Source organism: Camarhynchus parvulus, chromosome 3, assembly GCF_901933205.1.
Source record: "Camarhynchus parvulus chromosome 3, STF_HiC, whole genome shotgun sequence".
In the NCBI taxonomy this organism is placed as follows: domain Eukaryota; kingdom Metazoa; phylum Chordata; class Aves; order Passeriformes; family Thraupidae; genus Camarhynchus; species Camarhynchus parvulus.
The window spans coordinates 102,278,805-102,302,782 of NC_044573.1; the positions used below are offsets into that span (position 1 = coordinate 102,278,805).

General features: G+C 37.4%; 1 protein-coding gene across 1 annotated transcript in view; it reads left to right on the plus strand.

Moving 5' to 3' along the window:
* Positions 1-23,978, plus strand: part of KLHL32 (kelch like family member 32) — a 119,716-nt gene that overhangs the window by 28,027 nt on the left and 67,711 nt on the right. The window contains exons 3-4 of the mRNA XM_030945382.1: positions 370-550; positions 19,301-19,408. Coding sequence (XP_030801242.1) covers positions 370-550; positions 19,301-19,408 — 289 coding nt within the window. The remainder of the gene's footprint in view (positions 1-369; positions 551-19,300; positions 19,409-23,978) is intronic.

Here is a 23,978-nt window from a genome sequence, read left to right on the forward strand (position 1 = left end):
CTTAAAAGTTTTCTGGTGGTCCATTGACCTAAGACCTCTGTTGTTCTCATTTAATCCTAAAATTAATTAATCCTGTGAGTTCGGCTGACTTATGGTACAGGAAATGAGAAATCAGAACCATTGAGGTTTTTAAATTTGAGTATATAATCAGTTTTCATAATGCTTTATGAAAGCTTTTTTTATATTGACCTTTTTTTTCTGATGTCTATGCTGTGTAAGGGTTTTTGCCTGACAGGGTTCATGACTTTTTTGCTTTCCAAGAATTATCAAACTATCTTGTCTTGTTCTGTATTCCTGACAGAATGTGCTTGTTTTGTACTTTATTTTTTTTGTTGTTTTTGACAGAATCTTTCCCCTTTCCCCTCTCAGTGTTCAGGAAATGCTGACAGGTCAGAGGCTTTGTCAGTCTAGCTCCCACAACGATGCTGTCCTGGCAGCTCTGAACCAACAAAGAAGTGATGGCATTCTTTGTGATATTACCCTTATTGCTGAAGAGCAGAAATTCCATGCACACAAAGCAGTCCTGGCAGCCTGCAGTGACTACTTCCGAGTAAGTCCCAAGATATTTCTATTTATATAATTATATTAAAAATTGTCATTGTGGAGGATGGAGATAATTATAAATATCATATTGAATAAGATTTAGATTTGAACCTTTGGAAAATGCAGGATTATTGCACACTCTGTAGAGTATACAACTTTAAATATCCATAGGAAAGAAATGTTGAGAACATAAATCAGACTTTTTTAATAATTATTTATGGTAAATCTTCTCCTCCCTCTGCCCCTAACAGAGCTAGTCAGTGCACATCTTTCTATGAATGTAATGCCCCAGTAAAGTGAGAAAGTGGAAGATATTTTAGTATGTAGAAATTTTTGTAGAACACGTGAGAGCTGTAATTAGAGGACGGTGAAGAAGAGACTGAGGGAAGACCTCGCTGTGGTTTCAACATCCTCACAAGGGGAAACAAAGGGGCAGGCACTGGTGCGCTCTCTGATGACCAGTGATGAGACTTGAGGAAACTGCATGAAGCTGAGTTGGGACGTTTAGGTTGGATATCAGGACAAGTTTTTCACCCTGAATGGTTGAGCACTGGAACAGGCTCCCCAAGGAAATGGTCACAACACCACACCTGACAGTGTTCAAGAAGCATTTGGACAATACTCTTGGGCACGTGGTGTGACTCTTGGGGTGTCCTGTGCAGGGCCAGCAGTTGGACTTGATGGTCCTGGTGGCCCCCTTCCAAGTGAGCATGTTCTATGATTCTATGATTAGAATATGGAAGTATGGGGTGAGGGAGTTTAAATTTAGTCTTTACTATGAGGCTGCTGAGGCACTGGAACAGGCTGCCCTGAGAACTTGTGGCTGCCCCATCCCTGGAAGTTTTCAAGGCCAGGGTAGATGGGGCTCTGAGCAACCTGGTCTAGTGGGAGGTGTCTGTGGCAGCAGGTTTGAAACTAGATGATCTTTGCCCTTTCAACCCAAGCCATTCTATGATGCCATGATAAATGCAATTTATTTCAACTTGAGATTGGATTTTTGTCAGATGTAAGTGATTGCTCTCAAAGAGGAAGCTATAATAATTTCTTTAATGTGATAAAACTTATTTTCAGAAACAAGTGTTTCCAAGACGTAAAATAAAATATTCCCTGGGAAATCTGATTCAGAGAATTCCAGTCTAATTCCAATCTAGAATTGGAGTAACTGAAAAATCATGTTTGCTCATAGGAAAAATATCTTTTATATGAGGCAGTTCTACTAACCCTTATTACAATGTGCCCACTCAAAATGTTGGACCATCTGTAGCTGTGTAGTTCACTGGTATTTTTAAGTGTGAATCATCCTGTTGTTAATCAGAGACTAAAGTTGAAATTAATTTAAAGGTCTATTTTCTCTTACAAAGTAAATTTATTAAATATTTTGTCTACACAGTAATTGTAGTGTGATGAACTTCGTTATGAGGATCTTTTTGCCTTGTTACAATAGTAATACAGTGTATGACAACTCTATATCTTTGATTATCTGAGCAGGGTTTTTATCTTCCTGTCAACTCTCTCTGACTTTTGGTTAGAATTTAGACTTAATTTATTCTGTGTATTTAAGAAATGTTATTAACCTTGATGTGACTTTTGCTGTGATGGTGTTGAGCCAATTGATTGCTCATTTTTTGAGCTTATCTGAATGCTTATGGGTTCTGCTACAGCATGGTTTGTACTGCCACGGTTGCTGATGTTGCTTCATAATGATGCCCAGGCCCTGCTGTGACAGAGGCTGCTTTGCATTTTTATTTCCTTTAACCCCAGTGCCCAGAGAGGGATTCTGGACCTTTCTACTTGTAGCAACTGCTATGTATATAACTTGCCAGTTATAAATATAGCTCCTATTCTGGTTTGGTTGAAATATTTTCATAAGAGTGCCATATCATCTGCACCTGTGACACTCTTTCCAGAGCTTATTGTTCCCTGTGTATAGAAACATCATGGAAAGAGCAGCTCTGCCCAGTGTTTCAACAGTGTGGTAGGAACAGCTTCTGCTTTGGTCACTTATTGATTGATGTTGAGATTTGGGGCACTGTGATTTATCCTGTTATTTCCAGTTGAGTTACTTGGTAAAGACTGAACAGTAATTGCAAGTTAAAATCTTAATGTCCTTTATTGCTACATAAATATTTTTTATTTAAAAATGTTGAGAGAATGCTTTATGCAGCATTGAGTAATTTGATCTGCCTCTAAACTCTTATGGTTTGGTAGGATGCATTCTTCAGACTTTAGATATTAGCTATAAATATGGAACCTGTGCTTTCTGAAATCAGGCAAACAGGTTTTTATTAATAGACAAAAAAATTGTTTTAGAATATTGTGAAGTAAGATCTGAATTCTGGAGGAGGATGGCAAGAAAGTTACACTCTGTTCCTAATTCTAATAATTTAGAAAAAGCAAGAGTCAATTAAAAAGTAATAATGTTTTGAGAGAAGTTATTGATCTTTTTATATCTAGGGAGATTTTACCTAATTTGAGCTACTTGGGTATTCTTTTTCCAAGACTTAGAAGAATCAAGCTTAATTTTAGAGTTGGTAAAAAGAAGGAGGCATTTCCAGAGGATGATAAAGGAAAATAGCAGATTTCTTCAGAACGACATGAGTGATGATCTGGAAGTGCTGGATCTTTCTCAAGTGGCCATAAAGGCCAGAGTCATGTGCTTCAAACTTAGCTGTTATTATTATATAACTTTTACCCTTATTTTTTTTTTTCTGGAGGAATCCTTAGACAAAACTTTCAGATTTTCTAATTCTAACCCTAAAGTCATTTATGAAGTACTCGTTGCCATGTGAAACTTACCAGGATGGACCTGCTGCTGGCCCAGGCTGAACCAAGCAGGGGATAGTAGCACCTCTGTAATCTGTTAAGAACAGGCAGAAAAAGTTACTGTACAGGTGCAGTCGTGGCCAGAAAAGAGCAGGGTGAGAATATGGGGGAGGAACAACTGTGCAGACACCAAGGTGTGCTGGAGCCAGATCCTGTCAGAGACCTGCAGACCCATGGAGAGAGAAGCCCATGCTGGAGCAGATTTCCTGGTAGGACTTGTGACCCTGAGGGGAATCCAGGCTGGAGCAGCCTGTCCTTGCAGGACTGCACCCTATGGAAAAGTGACCCACATGGCAGCAGTTTGAGGGGGTCTGTTGTCTGTGAGATAGACTAACATTGGAGAAGTTCTTGGAGAACTGTCTCCCCTTGGAGGGACCCCACAGTGCAGCAGGGGAAGGACTCCACTCCTTGCACAGTGGCAGAAACCTCTGGTGATGAACTGACCATAACTCCCATTCCTTGTTTCCATGCCCTGCTGGGGAAGAAGGGAGAGCTGACAAGGAGGAAGAGGTGCAGGGAAATTGTTTTTAAGGTTTATTTTACTTCTCACTATCCTGTTCTGATTTTGTTAGTAATGACTTCGTTAACATCCCCAATTTGAGTCTATTTTGCCCATGATGGTATTTGCTGAGTGATCTCTCCTTCTCTCTCTTCCTTATCTCAGCTCATGAACTCTTCATTATATTTTCTCTCCCCCGTCCATTTGTGAGAAAACATCATTGTTGGGTGCCTGGCATCCAGCCAGCATCAGTCCACTACAGTCTTTTTTCCAGGTCTCCAAAAATATGTTCAGTTCTATGCAGGACTCTATCAAAATGAATAATTTGTTTTTACTTTTTTGCCACTATCGTAAAATAACTTCTATAAGAGACTGGGTGTTAACTTTCCATGGAGGGATTGTATAATTTTCTGCAGGTTTGTTCTGTGTCTACTTTGATTAAATTGTAGTGTTTTCTTGAGCAGTATATTTTCTTAGAAATTGATACTTATGTCTTTCTTTTGCTGGAAAGAAAAGTTTGTTAATGCTTTAGAAGAATAACTAAATGTGTGTCATTTTGCAGACTGGGGCAATTGGAACCACTTGTGTGAGGAAGAGTGGACAGAGAAGGCCAGAAGTTTCCTTACCAAATGTTTTTTGAGATTACAGTTTGGAGTAAAATCTTTTGCTTTCCTAAGACAAGCTGGAGACCTGAGCTTCAGCAAAATACTTAAAGGCCTTCTAGGGCACCAGCAGGCCTTACATTCTTACTGTTGGTATAGTTAGTGTCACAGTTTCAGCTGTGCAGAAACATGGCAGTTTAAATCCTAAGAGTAGCTCCTGGTTTGGAAGTTTGTTACATTTGTACACCAAAATTTTGTGGGTTTTCTCTATATGAAAAAAAAATCCCTTAGGGAATTGGATACAAAGACTCTGTACACAAAGTTAAACTGCAAGATTAGACACTTGAAATTTAGGAATTTTAATTAATTTTCTGCTCCTGAAGTACTACTTCTTTCAAAATGACCTAAGGAATATAATAGTTATTTCCATACTCTAAAGGACTACTATAAAGAATAGTAAACTTCTATTTTTATGTGGGTTTTTTTAAGCAAGAAACATCATTTTAGACAAACTTTTCCATATTGACATGCTGTGATTTGTCATTTGTCTCAATCTATTGCACTGAGACAAGGCAGTTGAGTTAATATGTGTAACTGTGATAGCTCTAGCAAGCTAAGTCATTTCCAATTAAAAGATTCCTCTGCTTTTTTCCCCTCTGGGAGCAAGATGAAATGTTACTGCATGACTTCATTAGTAGGCATTTACAGTTTTGGCAGGTGATTATATAACCTCAACATTTTCTTCTACAGAATGCATTGGTTTTACAGTCAGAAAAACTCTTCTTCCCTGCTTTTCATTTGAGTGGGTTTTTAGTTGCAGGACTTTGATCTTTCTCAAAAAGATGCAGATTTTCCATGTAATTTAGATGAACAATTATATCATTTATCTGGAATATATTTTTAAATGTCAATAATATTCTGATTTGTTTTCCACAAGGAGCATGCTCAATTCTTAGAAGAATTTTTCTTATCTGAAATGAACTAGTGATAATAATTTTGCACACAGACTTTGTACTACTAACTGCCACAGTTGATTCTTAAGCAGTTTCTTCTCAGGGTTTTTCTGTGCTCTCTTTCCTGCCTGTTGTCGGATAGTTTCCTCCTTTGTCCACAACATTGCTGATTGTTCGTATTTGACAGTATATTGCATTGTTTCATGATAAGGTTAGGGAATTAATTTTTATAAACCAATCCCTGAGGATTGAAAGGGTGATTGATGCAAATAGCTTTTGAAGTCCTGTTATATTAATAATAAAGAAGAAAAAGCTCTCCCTGATATGTCTTAGAGATAGATCTAAAGACCTAGTTCTGAGAAATCAGTGTTACCTGCTGCTTTTGCAGTATAATGTGATTTTGTCTTTCAGTATTTTACAATTGCTATGTGTCAACTAAAAAAAACAGTATCTTCCTTTCTATCATACCCTGAAAGTGATGCTACTTAGAAATTGTCTTTCCAGATAACCTTTAAAAATGTAAGCTCTTCCCATTGGGCCAAATCAGCTCTGTTCTGCCAAACAAAGAGTAGTTCTGCCTGCAGTCCTTCCCTAGCCCCAAGGCACATATGGATAGGTGTGGCTGCCTCTGAACTTCCTTCCTGGAACACAGGAAAAGGAGCAATGGCCAGAAATTTAAATAAGAGAAGTTCCACCTCAACCTGAGGAAAACTTTACATTGGGAGTAGCATAGCACTGGAATGGGCTGTCCAGAGAGGTCTTGGATCTGTCTGGTTTTGTGAACATGTTACTTATATGCCGCCTGTTGAGAGTGAGAACTCAGTGCTGCTTGCTTCTCATTAAAAGGAAGGGAACTTGTCTAAAATAGGAGGAGGCCTGGAAAAAATTGAGTTAATTTACTAGGATATTATGAAAGTTTAAATATAAATTAGAATGTTACTACTAATTATTCAATTATTCCAGTTACAGTTAAGTGTCAAGAAAGCTGCACATTCTTTCACTTCTCAAAATATTGGTTGATATAGGCATTTCAATTGTTTTACTACATTAAATCAAAGCATTGGAAGTAATATAGCATGGACAGGTGTGAGGTGTCTTTTATAATGTCTGTCTGAACAAACTCTTTTACTTCTGCAGTATATACAAAAATGGTTTGCAAACTTTCTTAAGCTTTTTAAATAAATACTTTAATATTCTTTCAAAATGAAAAAAAAAGGATATGTATCTGGGTTATTTTATTTTGTTCATCCATATCTTTGTATTTAATGAGTTTTTATTCTGTGAGGCTCTGAAGCAGTTTTTCTTTGCTGCATTCAGAATTCCCACAGCTCAGCAGTGTTGGTTCTGACAAAAACATCTACAAGAATCTTCTCCTTTCTGAATTCTGTGTTCAAATTCCCAACAGTTTTTATTCTGCCTGCGTAGATATGTTTCTGTTGCAGTTCTCATAGTTCACGAATGAATTCATTGCAATTGTGTTGGATGGTAGACAATATGTGGTGGTATCATCTTGGGATTTTTTTCCTTTTCCTTTTTTGAAGAGCCTATATGGTAAGTGTGTGCACCATGGCTGTATGTGGCAAAATCAACTGTGCAATTAGTGAGATAGGCCATGGCAGACTGTGGCTCAGTGTGTCAGATTGGTGTGATAACAACATGGGGTGTTTGGCTACTGAGCTGATGCATTCTCTCAGTTTAAAACCAGGAGAGAAAGGAGTCATTACAGCCGTGTTCCTCTGGTTGTCCATTTTCTTAACTATGTTCTTTGCTTGCTTCAGGCTACCTCAGTTCAATTTTGCGGTGCTACCATAACAAGTATTCTGAGTTTGGGCTGGGCTCAGCTGCATTTCTATGTGGCTTAGTGTTTGTCTGTGAAAACCAGTTTATTGGGGCAGGCCTGTGGCAGAGAAGCATTTCGTACCTGTTTTCTTCTCAGTCCCTATAGTCTGGTGAGGGAGTCTTGTGTTTCAGAACCTTGCTGGATGCAGTAGGTGCTCTTGTATATCTTGTAGTCTCTGTCAGTATCTTCCTACACAACCTCGGGAGAAATAAAATTGTTCTGTGGGTGTAGTGAAGCTGAAAATACCCGAGGGAATTATTTGGGCAGCATATCACTTTAAGCTTCAGTGACTAGGACCCACATACCATTTTGACAACATGAGAAGTATCCAACAAAAGAGAGAGAGAGGTGTTAGAATTTTTTAACATTCTTGAAATAGCTATTTTTCTTTTGGATACCCCCTCAGGAAGTGTTCCAGTCTCCTCTGTTTGTATAAGAAACCCTTTACGAAGCAATTCTGGCTTTTGTGTTGCACAACATGCTTGTTTGAAGTTCAGAGGAGATACCTATCTTTTAATAAATTCTTCAGTTGCTTCATTGTCAACAGTGCCATTATTTTACATCCTTTTAACACCTTCATTTTAGTAGACTGAAATATAACGTTGATTAATTGAATTCATGTCACTGTAGCCAGTGAATCTTGTGGAAGGTTGGATTTAAGCAGTGGAACCTTTGCATTTGACTGTCCTGAACAGCTTTGTAAAGTGCTGCTTGTTGCTTATCTTTGGCAGGAGTTAGTCTGCTTGAGTCAGCCAGGTTGCAAACTTTAGACATCAAAAACTTCTCTAAATCCCAGTCCTCTCACTGAATGACCTAATGTGTGAGTGATGAATGGATCAAACTGCCTCTCAATCTGCTACCTGGTAGGTAATACCTCGGAGGGAGATGCCCTTAGCAGCCTCAGGTGAGAGCATAAGAACAGCCACACTGAGTTGGATCATTGGCTCCTTGCTTTAGCAGTAGCTCTTTGTGATGTCTGGTGAAAAAGAGTAAATCCAGGGTAAGTGTATGTGATGTGTTCCAGAGAATTCCCCACCTGTTTTCATCTCAGGGATATTTCAGAGCAGGCTGTGATTCCTGTCTGTTCAGCAATCCTTAATAGGTCTTTCTTCTAAGCTTTTATCTTCTTTCCCATTGGGCCTGTGTAAGATTTCTCATCCACCTTACAGGGGGGCCAACTGCCTGTTGTGTGAAGATCTACTTTTGTTTATAGTCAATCTGATTTCTACCAGTTTAATTTGTTTCCTTCTAGTTCTTCTATTGGAAAAATAACCATTGGTTCTTCTCATGTCACTCAGTCATCTCTTTCCCTGAAAACTTTTGTCTTAATCAGATCTATTTAAATGTAAACTGTGCAGGATGTTTGAGGAAGCTTCTTGCCCTTCTCCAAAGTTTTGACAGCTCAGGTATATGTTTTGTGAGCTGAGGGTAAGGGAATTGCATGCAGTAGGCAAGGTGTAAATTTCTGTATGAGCATAGGGTTGATTTCTGTTTTGTTGTCTCTTGCAAAAAAAAATTCTAAGCTTTGATTACCTTTTTAATTTTTTTTTTAAATTTTGATTGCTGAGGACTGGGATGATTTTTTATTAAACCCATATGTTCATTTTTATAATTGCCATTTTAGAAGCCAGCTGCTTAATCCATGCAATCCTTTTACATTTTATCACATTATCCATGCCTTTACTACTTTGCACAGCTTTGCCTCGATGGACTTTCTACCTGCAGTGCTCTTGCCCTTTTCCAGAACTGCTCTGCATATGTTAAACATGAGTTGCTCCACAGGAATCATCACTCCCTGTGAAAATTGTCCCATCTTTCCTTGTTCACTGTTTTATGTATTCAGTCATTATGTACCCAGGCAAAGATCTCTCCTCTTTTCTCTCTTGCCTAGTTTGCCTTCCAGGCATTTAAAGGCCTCTGTCAAAAGCTTTTTGTGAATCCACATTGTGAAAAAGTAATGGTTACAGCCCAGCATAACATACTCTTCACCATTAGGTTGCATCCATTACTTCTATATGTATAGAACACAAGTTTGTGTGTGTATGTGTGCAAAAATCAAATTACCATCTCCTCAGACATGTGGAACATTCTTAGCTACTGATGAAATAACCTGCCCTTCCAGGGCCACAGAGTGCCAGTTTTGCAAATAGGCAACAAATGTACACAAAGCCCATTTTTTATGAAAATTAGGAATATTAAGACAATGTATTAAGTGTTCATCTGCATTTTCAGGAGCTCTTGTACCTGGCACTTAATCATCTACCATGCCAGGGTTAGATTTCAGCCGAGAAGGAATAGGTATCAAGCCTGGGAATTCATGGGAATAATTAAATTTATGTTGTTGTGGTCTGTTAGCTCAGAAGCTCTGTTTGCTTGTTTGTTAGAGTTGAAGGAAGAGCCAGAGGATAAATGAGCATGGTCAAGTGCAGACAACTAAAAATAAAGTGAAGAGATGATTTTATAGAGGCATTTGTTCCAAAGGAAGTAGCTGATGGAGGGTAGAGCTTAGCTGATGATGAAAACTACTGTGACAAATGACTCCAACATTAACACAAGCTTGGTTAGTCAAATCATTCTTCTTTTATTTTGCAAATTGTTGGTGTTTAGTTTTTTAGGTTTTTATCAGTAGAAGGGTGTGAAAGAAACAAAGAAAAATAGTCAGTAAGCTGGTTTTATTGCTTTGACTTTGTATAAAAAAGTTTAATAAATATATTGGTGGGAATTAAGGGTGGTACTTGAGCAAAATTGTACTGTATTTTTAATGGAAAACAAGATTTAGAACCATAATAGAAAATAGAAATATTTTAAAGGATATGAAGGTTATCTAGTTCAAACCCTCATAAAATGGGCCAGATAGGGAAGATATGTAGTGCAAACTCTCATAAAATGAACAATTTAAAATTTCAGCATTAGACTTTTCACATAACAAGTGTGCTTTTGCAGTTAGGATGCAGAATAGAAGTAATTGCCATAGTTTACTGTTGCTTGGAACATTTGGATGTCAGTGCCTAATGACGTTGACATCCCATTATATAAATGGTTTCTTAAAAAGGTAATTATAATAACAACTAAGATTGTTACTACAGTTCTGTTAGATTAAGCCTTGCTGTACAACTGTTACATTAGAGCCTGCATTCACTAAGGTGGAACACTTGTTCTCGTGGTATTGTATGAAGTATGTTTTTAAAATGAAGTTCCTTAAAGGTGTCCAAGTTTGGATCATGGTTTTTCCTTGGAGAGAGAAAAAAAATCACAAGAAGCTTTGCCTTCCTGAGTTAAATGTATTGTGGTTGTTAAGATGCTAGTTCATAAGCTAAGTGACTTTTATTGCAATTTTATTCTGGGCTTGCTTTTGATATCACTTGCTAAAATCATCGAAGGATGTGAACAATAGGCTTATGCATTCACTGGGAAGCATTAAACCAATTTAAGCCAAAATTTGCAAATGTGACTCATGCCTTTCTGTGCTTGACTGGAAATGCTGGGAAAAAAAATCTGGGTTTTTTTTTTTTTTTTTAGTTATGCTGCTTTCTTTATTCTCCAAAAGGCAGGCCTGCTTATGGGTGTCTATTGTTAGGATAGACTGTACATTATTTGAGTTTTATGCAGTGCTTTGCACAGCAGTGTCCTTGCAATTCAGTTTTCTTGCGTCTGCCATAAAATAAACAATAATCTTGATATTCAGGACCACCTGTGGTAACTTATTCATTTTGAAATATTGGAACTAATAACTTTATTGTATCTGTAATACTTCACAGTTTTGTGGGGCTTTTTATTCTGATACCAAGTTGGACATGGAAATTGTAGAATTATTTTGTTTTTATTGAATTACTTAGATTTTGAATATAAGTCTTTTAGTGATGATGCAGTAACTCATTATGAGTAGCATGCTACAGAATTCCTTTTTCCATGTGGCTTAAATGACGTTTGTGTACCTAAGCAGAGCTTGGGGGAAGACACATGGCACTGTTAAGCTCTGACTATCAAAACATGGATTATGTTTGATGCAGGTTCAATCAAGGATATAACTTGCTAGTAACACAATTTTTGGGATTTTTTGTTTAATTTGAGGTTTTTGTTTGTTTGCTTTTGGTTTGTTGTTGTTCTTTCAGGTTATTGTTTTGGTTTTTGTTTTTTTTATCTTGAAGTTTTTATTTTGACTAGGAATAAAGACCCTGTGCCTTGTTACAACCAAGAAAATCACTTTGTTCTTGATGGAATGTCCAATATACAAACAGGAAAAAAACTCACATCCTTAGGTTCTCTAAAGAGTGAGGTAGTTCTTTATTGCAAATTTCAGTACTTATTCTGAAAAATACCAAGAAAGGAATATCTTTTTGTATCCAGAGTGTGATATGTACAAGCGCCTTGTACATATCCTTGATTTGGTAAGCTCTTTGGGGCTGTGTAATTATGTATCACTGTCTGACACTGACGTACTCAAAGAAACTCCAAAGGTTCAGTGGAATTTGCTTTACTAACGGTAATATGTGACACTTGAATACTGTGCATAAAATTGTATAGTTTGCTGCTCAGTTTTATTTCTTTAACTATATATTCTCTTAAACTATGAATGATAGCTGACCTTTCAGTTTCATGGGATTCATTTTAGTTGCTTGGCAAATGCTTAAAAACCAATATTTAGGTAAATTTCATAGAGCAGATGAATTACTGTAGGCTCAGATATCAGTGACTGATGTTGTGTGACATTTTCTCTGTGAATTTATATGGAACTTTTTTCAGAAGAATTGTGTAATGAGCCTCTTAATCATATTTCATGCAATTGGTATTGATGGATATGTTTTTCAGTGTTCAAGAGACTCCAGAGGACATGGCTGATTGGCTGATGATTGATTTAGGATAGACAGGCTTGAACTGGGAGGGAAACAAAGCTAGTTATGAGAAGAACAAGGCACGTTTTTATATGCTGTAAAGAAACATTCACATATTAAATTAGTTATTTGGATAAGTATACATTGCACATCTAGAGCATAGTTGATATTTGATGTGGGCATGGTCTCTGTCAAAGCAGTGTTTTGACTCCTGTTCGTAGATTCTGAATGTATTCTTTTTTGTTGTGATAGGTGAAAACAGCAAAGGAAAAATGACATGGCTTATGTAATGAAGAATAAGAACATGAAGCTGAGGACATCCAAAGGTTATTTCAGGAGTGATACAACAAAGTAGATGAAATGGCTTATGATTTATTTATTTAATATTACTGTTACATGAACAGGGAATTGATATTTTTAATACAAACTGTGAAGTGTTTATAGCCCAGATAGAAAAGAGTATGTCAGGACTGGATACTTAGTAGCCCAAGTGACAGATAAGCTGAGGTCCCAAATCAGAAAGAATGTGCCACTGATCAACAGATCATTGATGCCAGTAAGATTTCTCACAGGCTTAGAGTTATACATGAAATGAAAACAATCTTGAGATATCACCTCATAAGTGAGTTCCCTGAGCAGTGTGGGAAATTGATCTGAGATCTCTGAAGTGTTGGTTTACTTTTTTCATGGCTATTCTGATGCCCAAGATGAGAAGTACAATCAGTTTCTCATAAAAAAAAGGCTATGGAAAAGATGACTGTAGAATTAAATGCATTCCCTGTATGATGTGGGAAGTAAATTTGAATAAAATACTGCCCTTAATGAAGTTGCCTATCTATTTAAAAATAATTTTTAAAAGAACACAAGACAGTATCATTTAATTGTGGAGGCAGAAATTTGAGATGACAAATCAGCTCTTTCCAGAGTAAAACAGTACTAGATAGTGTTAATTACTTAGAAAATTCAATGCAACAAGATGAATAGCTAAGGAGAATCTTGGTGACTTCATTGATCAGTTCTTTAGCAATTAATTTGCTAAGTGGAGGTAATTCTAAAGTATCCTAGGACATTATTATTGTGCAGCTAAGTCTGTGGTTGAACAAGAATTTGTGTAGGTCAGAGCAATGCTTTGGTGGGAAGTTCCAAATGTTTGTTTTGTATAGTAGACTTGGATCTAGGGTTGCTGGTTGTTACCAAAGCTGTGTTTGAGAAATCAGAAGGAGGAAATGTTACTCTTGGAGTTACTGTAGGTTGCTGTAGCAAGCTCAGCTTACTTGCCTGTTTTTGAAAGCTTAGCTTTCTTTTGAATGTTGCATTTAAAGTTGAATCGAAAAAAGTGGAAAGTGATGAACATCTCTTTGCAATCTTGCTGAGGGAACTTTGAGATATTGTAGAGGTTATTGCTATGCACTGGTACCATGTACTTCTTTACTCCTAGAAGAAAGAGGGTATTTCTTGAAAGCCTCAGGTCACAGCAAGTAGTTACTTATGATTTCAGTCACAGTGCTTGTCTTTTGAACAGCATAAGGCATAACCATTTGTTCATTTTATGTAATTTACCTGTCTCCTGACACTGTGTATGTTTTGATTCTGTTTCTTGCCTTTAAAAGGCCACTATATATGGCCTTTTCCACAGGTATGTGGAATTTACTGACAAAATTTGCTTATTTAAAATTAGTACAACTTCGTTAAGTTGTTTTGTGACCATTTGCTATGACTGACATGGCTGTAAGGCTGTTGTGTGCAAATGAGGAAAAGCTCATTACTCTCATGGATATGGAACATCTGAGTAAGTAAGAAAATGACTCAAAGGCAAGGAGCAATTTGTATGTCACCGTTGTGACAGTGAGCAATTTGTATTTTGGGGATTTTGACGCACATCTTGTGTGTCTGTTACCCACGTATGGGTTCCTGAAGTGGTATGTTGAGAAGGAGTCCATATATGTTGCTGCAGTGCTGCCTGACTGGTAAAATCAATGTGTCTGGACATTTTAACAGTAATACATTATTCTGATTTGGTGTTATTTTACAGCTATTGTGCATTTTGTTTTTAAAAGCTAAACAACATGCTGAGCATGGAAAGTCAGACACAATGACTGTGCTAAACACCTTTGACAATTCTGCCTGGCTGCATCAGATCTGCTCACATCTAAGTCTGTACATCCTGTGGTTGTGTGTCATTCAGTTTTGAACTCTTGTTCACTTTTGTATTCTATGTTTGTAGAAGAAATTGTTTTTATAAAGGTGCCTGTGACTGCTTAGGGCCAAGCAAGTTGTGAAACTACAGGTGTGCTCTGTGTTAAATGCTCACCAGCTTGCCACATTTCTTTGAAGTCAAGTTTTCAAGAGTCTGAGGATTTTTTTATGGCTTGAATATTTTTGTCTAAGGACTGTGTGTTTTGTTTTCTTTTTCCTTTGGGAAAAGGAAAAAGCTTTGTTCTGTAGCTTTGTTTCTGTTTCAGGACAAGATTAGAAGAAGAATGGAGAGTTGATTCCTTCCTTCCTCCAAAGGAGGAGCTATTAAAGTATCTGCCTGCCTCACAAAAATAAGATCATCCAAATCTGTAGCATCTGAAATAAGTGTGGAATTCTACAAATGGAATACATCCATTTGTGTCAGCATGTTGAGACCTAAATTTTGGAGCAGTTACCAAAAAATAAGTGGATTGTACTTACTTTGCATTGGGGGATTTGGTTTACTTACTTAAAATCTTAACTGAAATATCAGAATGTAAACAATCAATCTATTTACCACAATGTTGCCTAATTATATGATTGGGTGGCAGAACAAGATCTGGATTATTAAGAAGCTAGAAAAAAATGTAAGTCCTCTCATCAGTGGGTTTTATTATAAAAGGGATCTTTGGTTAACAGTGGCAGCTTGTACTTTCAAGTCTTCTGAAGGTCTTGAAGCAGAAATGAGGCATAATCAAATAGATTTTATTTCAAGCTGAAATGTTTTAAAGTAAAGTATAATAGCATTGTTGAATTAAGCCAATAAATAACATTATTACATTTCATGCTTAGTCAAATCTGGTAGCTTTTCTGATAGGGCTGACTTTGAGTTGTGCATTTGTCCAAATATTTTGTATTTAATTTGGTTTTTTTTGTCTGTCACTTCTGCATTCATCTGAGATATTTATCTTATTGCCTTGTTTTTAATGTACCCAAGGGAAAAATAAAGTAGGCTAGTAGCCTTGCATTAAAAGCATGACTGATGTATCTGTATAAACTCACAAAACCTTAGAGTGTTTTCAGGGATGCATCTGAAACTGGAGTTTAACAGCTCAACCGTAACTCATTCTCCAGGTATTGGTGAAGTCTCAAATGAGAATGTAATGGTCCATATATTTTTTTTCAGCTGAAACTACAATATTCAGGTACAGGGAGTACAAATTAAAGGCTGAGTTTGAGTTCAACTTCTGCCTATGGTAGAACAGATTTTTTTTTCATGCTGAATTAAACCTCAAAAACTATCAGGCTAACAAGGAATTTTGCCTGCTGGTGAAGGCAGTGTGGATCAGTGAGCAGTACAAAGTTCATTTAAGTGGGAGGTTACTTTCCTGGAGGCTAATCAAGTTCAGCTGAATGTGAACTGTCTGAGGACCATTGCAGGCCTTGTCTTTTGATCAAATTCTTTGGCCTTGTTTCCTGGAAAATAGATGTAGTTCCTACTCAGTTTCAAAAAACTTCACAGAATATTTGGGGTATGACTACCCCAGTGGACAAGGGAAGAGCTACAGACATCATCTATCTGAACTTCTGTAAAGCCTTTCACCCAGTCTCCCACAACATCCTTATCTCTAAATTAGAGAGAGATGGATTCAATGAGAGGACTGGTAGATGGAGAAGAAAGTGTTCGGACAGTTGCTTCCAGAGGTGAATGGCTTGGAGTCCTGATGGGCATCAGTGACAAGTGGTGTCCCTCAGGAGTCTGTATTTGGACCAGTGTTATTTAATACCTTAATCAAAGTGATTGAGTGCACCCTTGGCAGATTTGCAGATGACACCAAGCTGCTGGGTGTTGCAGTTAACACACCTGAAGGATGGGATGCAATCCAGAGGGGCCTGGACAAGCTTGAGAAATGGGCCCATGGGAATTTCATGTGGCTTAGTAAGACCAAGTGCAATGTGCTGCACCTGGGTCTGGGCAACCCCAGTATTAAGACAGGCTGGGGGATGGACAGATGGAGAGCAGCCCTGCTGAGAAGGACTTGAGGGTGATGAGAGGCTGGACATGAGCCAGCAATGTGCTCTCTCAGCCTAGAAAGCCAGATATGTCCTGGGCTGCATCCAGAGCAGCATGGCCAGCAGGGAGAGGGAGGGGATTTTTCCCCTCTGTTCTGTTCTCATGAAGACCCCACCTGGAGTGCTACATCCTGCTTTGAGGTCCTCAGTATAGGAAGGACTTTGACCTGTTGGAATGAATCCAAAAGAAGGCCACCAAACTGATTAGAAGAAAGGTTGAGAGAATTGTGTCTGTTCAGCCTGAAAAAGAGAAGGTTTCAGAGTGTGTGTGCTTTCATTGTGTAGAGGGACTCTTCAAGAAAGCTGGAGAGGGACATCTGATAAGGGCATGTAGTGATAGGATAAGGGGGAAGGCTTTCAGTTTAGGTGAAAGAAAGTAGGTTTAGATTAGATATTAGAAGAAATCCTGTACTGTGAGGATGGCCAGAGAATTAGTGGGTGCCCTGGCCCTGTAAGTCTTCAAGGCCAGGTTGGGTGGGGCTTTCAACAAGCTGGTTTAGTGGAAGGTGCCTCGGTCCATAGCAGGGGGGTTGGAACTAGATAATCTTTATAGTCCCTTCCAAGCCAGACTGTTCTATGATTCTCCACAAAGCCACAGTTTTGTGTCTTACTGGCAGCTTCTGATAGCTCACTGCACTCTTAGGCTATATCTGTAGTTATAGATAAGGTGAATGAGGGCTTGTTTTCTGGCCCTAAGAAGACTGGCATAACATGGCTTGTGACAATATGGCTAAACCTCTGTGAACATTTCGGCTTTGTCCATGCTGCCTATTTGGAACAGCCATGGCTTGAGTTATCTCCTGGACCATAGTCTCCTGTGCATTGCCTGGGATAGTGCTAGTTGGCAGGGGTCAAAGCTGTGCTGGAGCTGTGCTGCTTATGCACGGTGGGTGATGATGGACAGTTGTCTGATCCTGCTGAGTTTACTAAATTATGTGTAGTTATAAACCCTGTGTAAAGACCATGTTGGAATCTCTGTGTTAAAATAATCTCCTAAAGGTAAAGTTAGTAAGCGTACACAGAAGTCATATAGGAATGATTCCTGGTTTGTGGATAGGATTCAGTTAAGTGTTTCTTTGTATTTGTAAGCTTAACTCATTGCATGGAATATTATCCCTTGACCAGAATAAGGGCTGTATTAGTAACCACACTGTCTTTAGATGGTTCCTATGCACAGCCCTGTAGTGTACAGGTTGTGACTGTAGCATGATTGGAAGACACAACGAGATACACAGAACATCTTTTACCTCTCAGCATTCCCAGCCTTTCTGCCGGCAGTTGGTGTCGGGGTTGAGGGTACAGAAGGTGTGCAAATCTACCCTTGGGCAGACAGGTGTTCCTTTGAGACTTTACTCTCTTTATTCAGGAATTGGTGTGTGAAAGGAATATTTTCCAAAATATTTATCTAGTAGTGAATTTCTGAGAAGAGAAGCTTATCTCTCCCAGACAGCGACTGCAGGTTGGCTTTTCCAAAGAGTAGGTGGCTGATGAGTACCTTGCAGCTCCTGGCAAGCTCTGAAGCCTCACATTAGCTACTAGATGACAAGAAAATACTACATTTTTAATGGGTAAGAAAAGTGGCTGAACTTGTTAGAAGTTTGGGGTTTTTTTCTCCCTAGGTATATTTCATGGCTGTGTCTTAGTGTATTTGTTTGATAAAGCTTTTAAACTATTTATTGCTTCTTTTCTGTTGCCAGTTTGGAAGAAGTCCTGGTATCACTTTAATTCAACAGAAATTGCGAAATCAGAAGGAATGACTGTGTGATAAATGTCATTCTTGTTTATATTGGATGATTTCCAGGAAACGTATTTATGCCAAATTATGGTGTTTTAATGATGAAAAGTACTAACATTTTCTGAAGAAATTACCTATTTGCCGGAAGCACTCAGTTCTTGAAGTCACCTGAGTCTAGGTGAAACATGGAATAGTTTGGGTAAAGAGATGTAGTCATTCATATGTTCTAAATAGTTAGACAGGGTAGGGCTTATTTTTTTCCCTTCAAATTCAGCACTGCTTGGTGGACAGGTTGCACAGATGAAATCCAGTGGGCTTGTTGACTGTCTCAGCTTCTGCAGGTATCAGCCAGAGTAAAGAAAGAAGGTAGCAGATGCAGTTATATCCATGAGAAGGGCTTTGTTACTGGAGTTCCCCAAGGTGTAGTTGGGTAGCCTCCCTAAAGACATTGAGTATAGCACTAAACCTACTGGGGATAAGTTTAGACTTTCTTTAGTAATGGCAGATGGCAGAAGTGTTCAGTTTATTTGTTCACAGTTTACTGTTTAAAAACTCTGAGTGGTATATTTTGTTAAAAAATTGTGTGAGGGTGTCAAAGAATGGAGAATGGGGCTGATAATTAGGGAAGGAGTGGTAAGCAGAGGTAGTGCAGCAGGAATGCAGATTGGGAGGGAAGAGTGAAGGGCAAAGAAGTTTAATGGGGACGAGAAGAAAAAGATTCTCACAAGGATTCAAGAGACTGAGTACAAGTGCTTCATTCCAGGGAGACACTGAAGACAAATGATCTGGAAAGTAAGGATTGCTTATAGAAGATGTTTTTAACTGCCCCTTCTTCTCAAGTGATTGTGTATGGCCTATTGCTCCTTCTTACATACAGTGGTACTATACATAAGTATTGCTTTTAGTGGTGCTTGTGTAGATTATTCTTTTCCCAGAGCCCATTTACCTTTTTTATTGGATAATACCTTATTGTGTGACTGTTCTCATTGACTTCACCCGAATCACTTACAATTAAGATGTATATGTATATTGAAGAAAATGATTTCTCTCAGTTTATCTAGAATACATTTTTATATTTCTTTAATAATAAAAGGACTCAGTTACAAGATTGATTGCTGTGGTGTTACTGAAAACTTGGTATAGATCTCATTCTGACTCTCAAGGCTGCTGCTATTTGGAATTCTTATCCAAAATTGCTTAATGGCATTTATGTTTTTTCCCATAGGCAATGTTCAGTCTCTGCATGGTTGAGAGTGAAGCTGATGAGGTGAATTTACATGGTGTCACAAGCCTTGGTTTAAAACAAGCCCTGGACTTTGCATATACTGGACAGGTATTGTACAGTTCTTCAAATTAAGAAACACGATCAAAGGCAACTGCATTAAAAACTGAGTATGACCTTTTTAGAGATACTAGAAAAAGTTTTTCTTGTGCACTGCTCAGTACAAGCTATTTTGATTTAACAGTTCTTCATTTTCATGTACTGTGGTGGATTTTTTCTTTAGAAGGATTGTTTAATAAAAACTCTGCTTTATGTGCACCATTGTCAGGTAGGGAACCATGCAGGGCTTGCAAGCCCTTTTTATGGTTCCCTGACTATTCATAAAATCTTAATGTGAGTTGAATCTTCTTGCTAAATTATATGTAAAGAAGAGTGTTTCCCTTACAATAAATATTTATAAACTCTGCTGTATTTGACAAATAACATAATTGAGGGGAAAAATAGTCTCTTACTCTCTGGACAGATGCAGTTGAGGCATCTTTGTGAATGCTTATAGGTACTATGCATCTTCATTTCAGCCCTTTCATTATGGTACTTCAGAAAATGCAGAGTGATGCTCCTTCTCCCTCTGCCTCTTACCAAAAAAGCCCCACAAAACAAAAAACCAAAAAAAAAAAAAAAAAAAAAAAGTACTATTTATGACCTGCCATATCTCTGCACTGCATGCTTGGAGAGTGTTGCTGTGTGACTTTGTCTTAGTTCAGAGTTCATGGATAGTGAGCTCAGAACACTCAGCTATTTTTGCTTTGGACTTTAAAATTCTAGATAACCAAACTATTTCTGGAATATCACTACAGCAGTTGAGTCCATTGACGCACTAGTGACGTTTATTAGTTAATTTTGAAAAGGAAGGCCTAAATCCATACTATGATATTCTGAAGAGTTGTTGGGTTATAAAAATTTAAGGCATCTGCTTCCATACTGTGAATTGAGTATATGGCCTTATGTGGGTTTTTGGTTTTGTTTTGTTTTGTTTTGTTTTGTTTTTATTTTTAAAGGAAACTAAGTAGAAATAAGAGGGGAAAAAAATTAAAGGGGCTATTTTTGTCACCAGCCCAGAAAACAGTTATGCTTTAGCATTGGTCTTGGAGACTAGCACTTGAATTTCTTTGAAGGAAAATTGAGTTTGTGCTGCTATGGAAAACATTGTTTATTCAAAGATATCTTTGATATAAATGATAAACAGAGATGCCATACTATATTAGTGAATTAGCTGAAGACCTCAGTACATGACTTGTCATTGGTATGCTTTTCTTTCTTTCAGTTGAAAGCTTTTGTTAAAAATGGACTGTCTTTGATTAAAATGAAAATGTTAGGTATCTATACATCATCATATTAGTAATTTAAAACTATAGGTTGATTATACTGAAGAAAAAACTCTGGTTAAATGAAAGTATCATTTTAGAAGACAGGTCGTAATTGATTTCTATCTGACCCATCCCATCTGCTGTGATTAGAGGCATTCCCCATCTTTCAGCAAAATTCAAAGTCTAACAAACCCATGTAAAATACATTGAGAACCTTTGAAAGGATGGATGTAGCTTTTATGTAACCCAGCAAGTGACCCCAGGTTGCTTCCAGGATAAAATCCTCAGATCCCTAGGAATTCTGTACCTTCTGTCATTGGTCCTTTAGAGACTTTTGAGTCTCTCATTTTCAGACATAACCTACTTTGAATAAGTGAGTGGGTTTCCTGAGTTAAATATCGATGTGCACGTATGAAGTTGCTCATACATAGAAGTGATTTATAAGGCGAGGCTGGCTCTGTCGTGTCTGTCAGATGCACCAAGTCCTACTTGGATGCACAGACAAATGAGAAGGATTCTGTAGGAGTTGTTCAAAGATGCCTTTGGAGCACAACTCAGTGAAGTGTGGGTCTGAGAATTAGCAGTGTCCGGTTTCCCTTTCATCCATGGAATTCTCTTCTGGCGCTGTGTTTGTCTTGAGCATTGCTTGTGCTCTGACTCAGACTGACAGAATCTGAGTGAGCATTTCAAGGTAGTGAGTGGGAGTAATCCACAAAGGCTATTAATAAATAACTGGATTACTCCATGTTTATATCAGAGAGTCCTGAAAACAGAATTGCCTTTAGCTTGGTTTGCAAACTCTCCCTGTTTTTATAAGACAAAAAAAATATTTCTCAGTAATACAACAGTCACTCATGCCAAATATAACCTTACATTGCTCTGAAAATATGGATATCAAGATGTGAAGTGCCTCTGAAAAGTGAAAACCATGAACTCTCTCTCTTCTTTTTTTTTTTTCAGACATATTTGGCCAAAATGTTAGTTCAAAACCTTGGTATTTGCCTAGGTAACACTGTGGAACTCCCTAAAATATCCATGTCTAAACAGATAAGTAATTAGTTGCAGCTTTCTTCTCTTTACTTCTTTAATATACTACACTTATATTTGACACATTACACTTCAAATTGAGTGCAACTTTCTGTGTAAACTAATATGCTTGGAGACATCTGGTGGAAATATTTAATACTGCATGATGGCAATATTTGGTATCTGCAGTTTTTGAGAGTTATTAAAATGAAGAAATTTAATTTTTAGAATGACCGTGAAATCTGTGATTAAACTCAGTCATCCTTGTCTCTTTTTGTTAATTTGAAATCTTCCTGTGGACTTCAAATACAACCTTCATCTTCCTGTCCACTTAGGCAGACAGTACCTTATTGTAATTACTGTTGAAAATATTTTGCTTTATAGGAAAAATCGATTATTCAGAAGAAAAGAATATATCAAAATTCAAATTAAGTATACATAATATAACTCCAACTGAACTAATCTATAACTGTGGTCCTTAATAATTACAAAGAAAGAAATTTTGTTACAGAAATAATAAACACTGACAAAAGGAATGCAGTAGACTTTGATTTTGTTCTTTGCATGTATGTTCTCACTAAGACTTTAATAAAAAAATCTTCAGCAAAAGATGTCTTGCATATGTTTTGTCTTGTCCATAGGCATTTTACTATGTAATCCCCATATTCAGAATTCAGAGATACAGCTCTTCTTCTTTTTAGATGACTCTTTTCCTTTTGTAATTGCTGTATCCTTTCTTCCCAAAAGGGCTTTTAGGTCATTCTCTCTTTTACTTCCTAAGTGGCAGTGGTAAGGCCAGGCCAGAGTTTCAGTGAGTAGATTACTCTCCCTTTCTTCTCACAAGGGCATTTTGTGAGTGTCAGACGTGCCTTGGAAGGGAGATGGATCAAGTGCAATCAATTTACAAACTATATGTTTTAGAATACTCATGTAGAGAAGCATTTCTAGGCAAAGAGTTTGGAGCTCACAATTCCTGCTGTCAAAATAAGAGCCTAAGTCACTGTGTCAGAGACTCATGGGCATTGTTGTCTACTCTTTTTGATTACCATTTAAAATTTTAACTCATTTGTTAGAAAGAGACATAATCTTACTTGGAGGATGGGGTAGCCACTAAACAGGCCAGTGTAGTTGGCTGAGAAGTCAGGGAAGCACTGGCTTTAATTTGCAGTGGATGATTGTGATCCTAATTCAACAAAAATACAGATAGAGTCCCATGTGTACTGAAATGCTTCAGACTTGCATCTTTCTTCTTTGTTAATATGTGTTCTATCATATGTCTTTAATCTATGGCAAAAAATATTTTGTATTTAGATAGAATTTTATTTGAGGACTTCAGAACACATTACAAAAGCAAGTAATCCCTGTCCTTATTTTTTTGCATCACAGGCAGGAAATTAATTTGGGAGAAAATAACTTTCCAATGACAGCACAGCACACTAGTGGCTTCTTAGTACTTAATACCAAGTTCTCTTAAGTCCCATTTTCCTAAGTGGCTGGTCTGTTTATTCCCCTAAACTCTAATATTTTGGTTTTGTATTAGTAGAAATTACATCTTCCTTAAGTTATAATATTATCTTGAATTAGTAAAGCAGAAATTAGTGAAGAAGAATTAGTGGAGAAGCCCTTATACATGAGGCTTTTTATGTTCAGCTCTTTCCCCCCTAGTGAATTTTGGGGTAATTTGTCCTGTGATGCCTTCTTAGCCCAAGATTAACACAGCCTTATTTCCTAACTATGGCATGGTGAAATGTTTCCTTTTATTGAAAGCCACATACAAAGTTGTGCTTACAATGATTCAAAAATAGGCTTTAAACTTTGTTATTAGCATATTTAACAGGTTTTCTTTTACTCACAAAATGCTAATGTAGCAGCAGTGTTTCAATAAAGGTAATATCAGTATATTATTCCAGTTACAAATCTAGAACTTCATGTTATTTCCAGGTATGTTGCTCCCAATATTACTTCAATGCATTTCCAGTGTGATCCTATTTAACTATTGCCTTTATTTTGTATTCAGTTAGTTTGAAAACTCTCATTCTTCTAACAGCTATTATTACTTTACCAAACAGGTTTCAGGTATTGGTAGAGTACCATCACGTGATTTTTCAAATTCATGCACACAAATCCCTGATTAGTTAAAGTATTGTCTTACATCTCCTTTTCAAAATTGTTCTTTTAGCTTTGTTATTTCTTTAAAAAAGCCTTGAAAGAGTAAAAGTTCTTAGATAGTAAAGAAATAGTAGAAATAATTATTATTTCTAAGTACAACTATTTCTCCTTATGGTTTC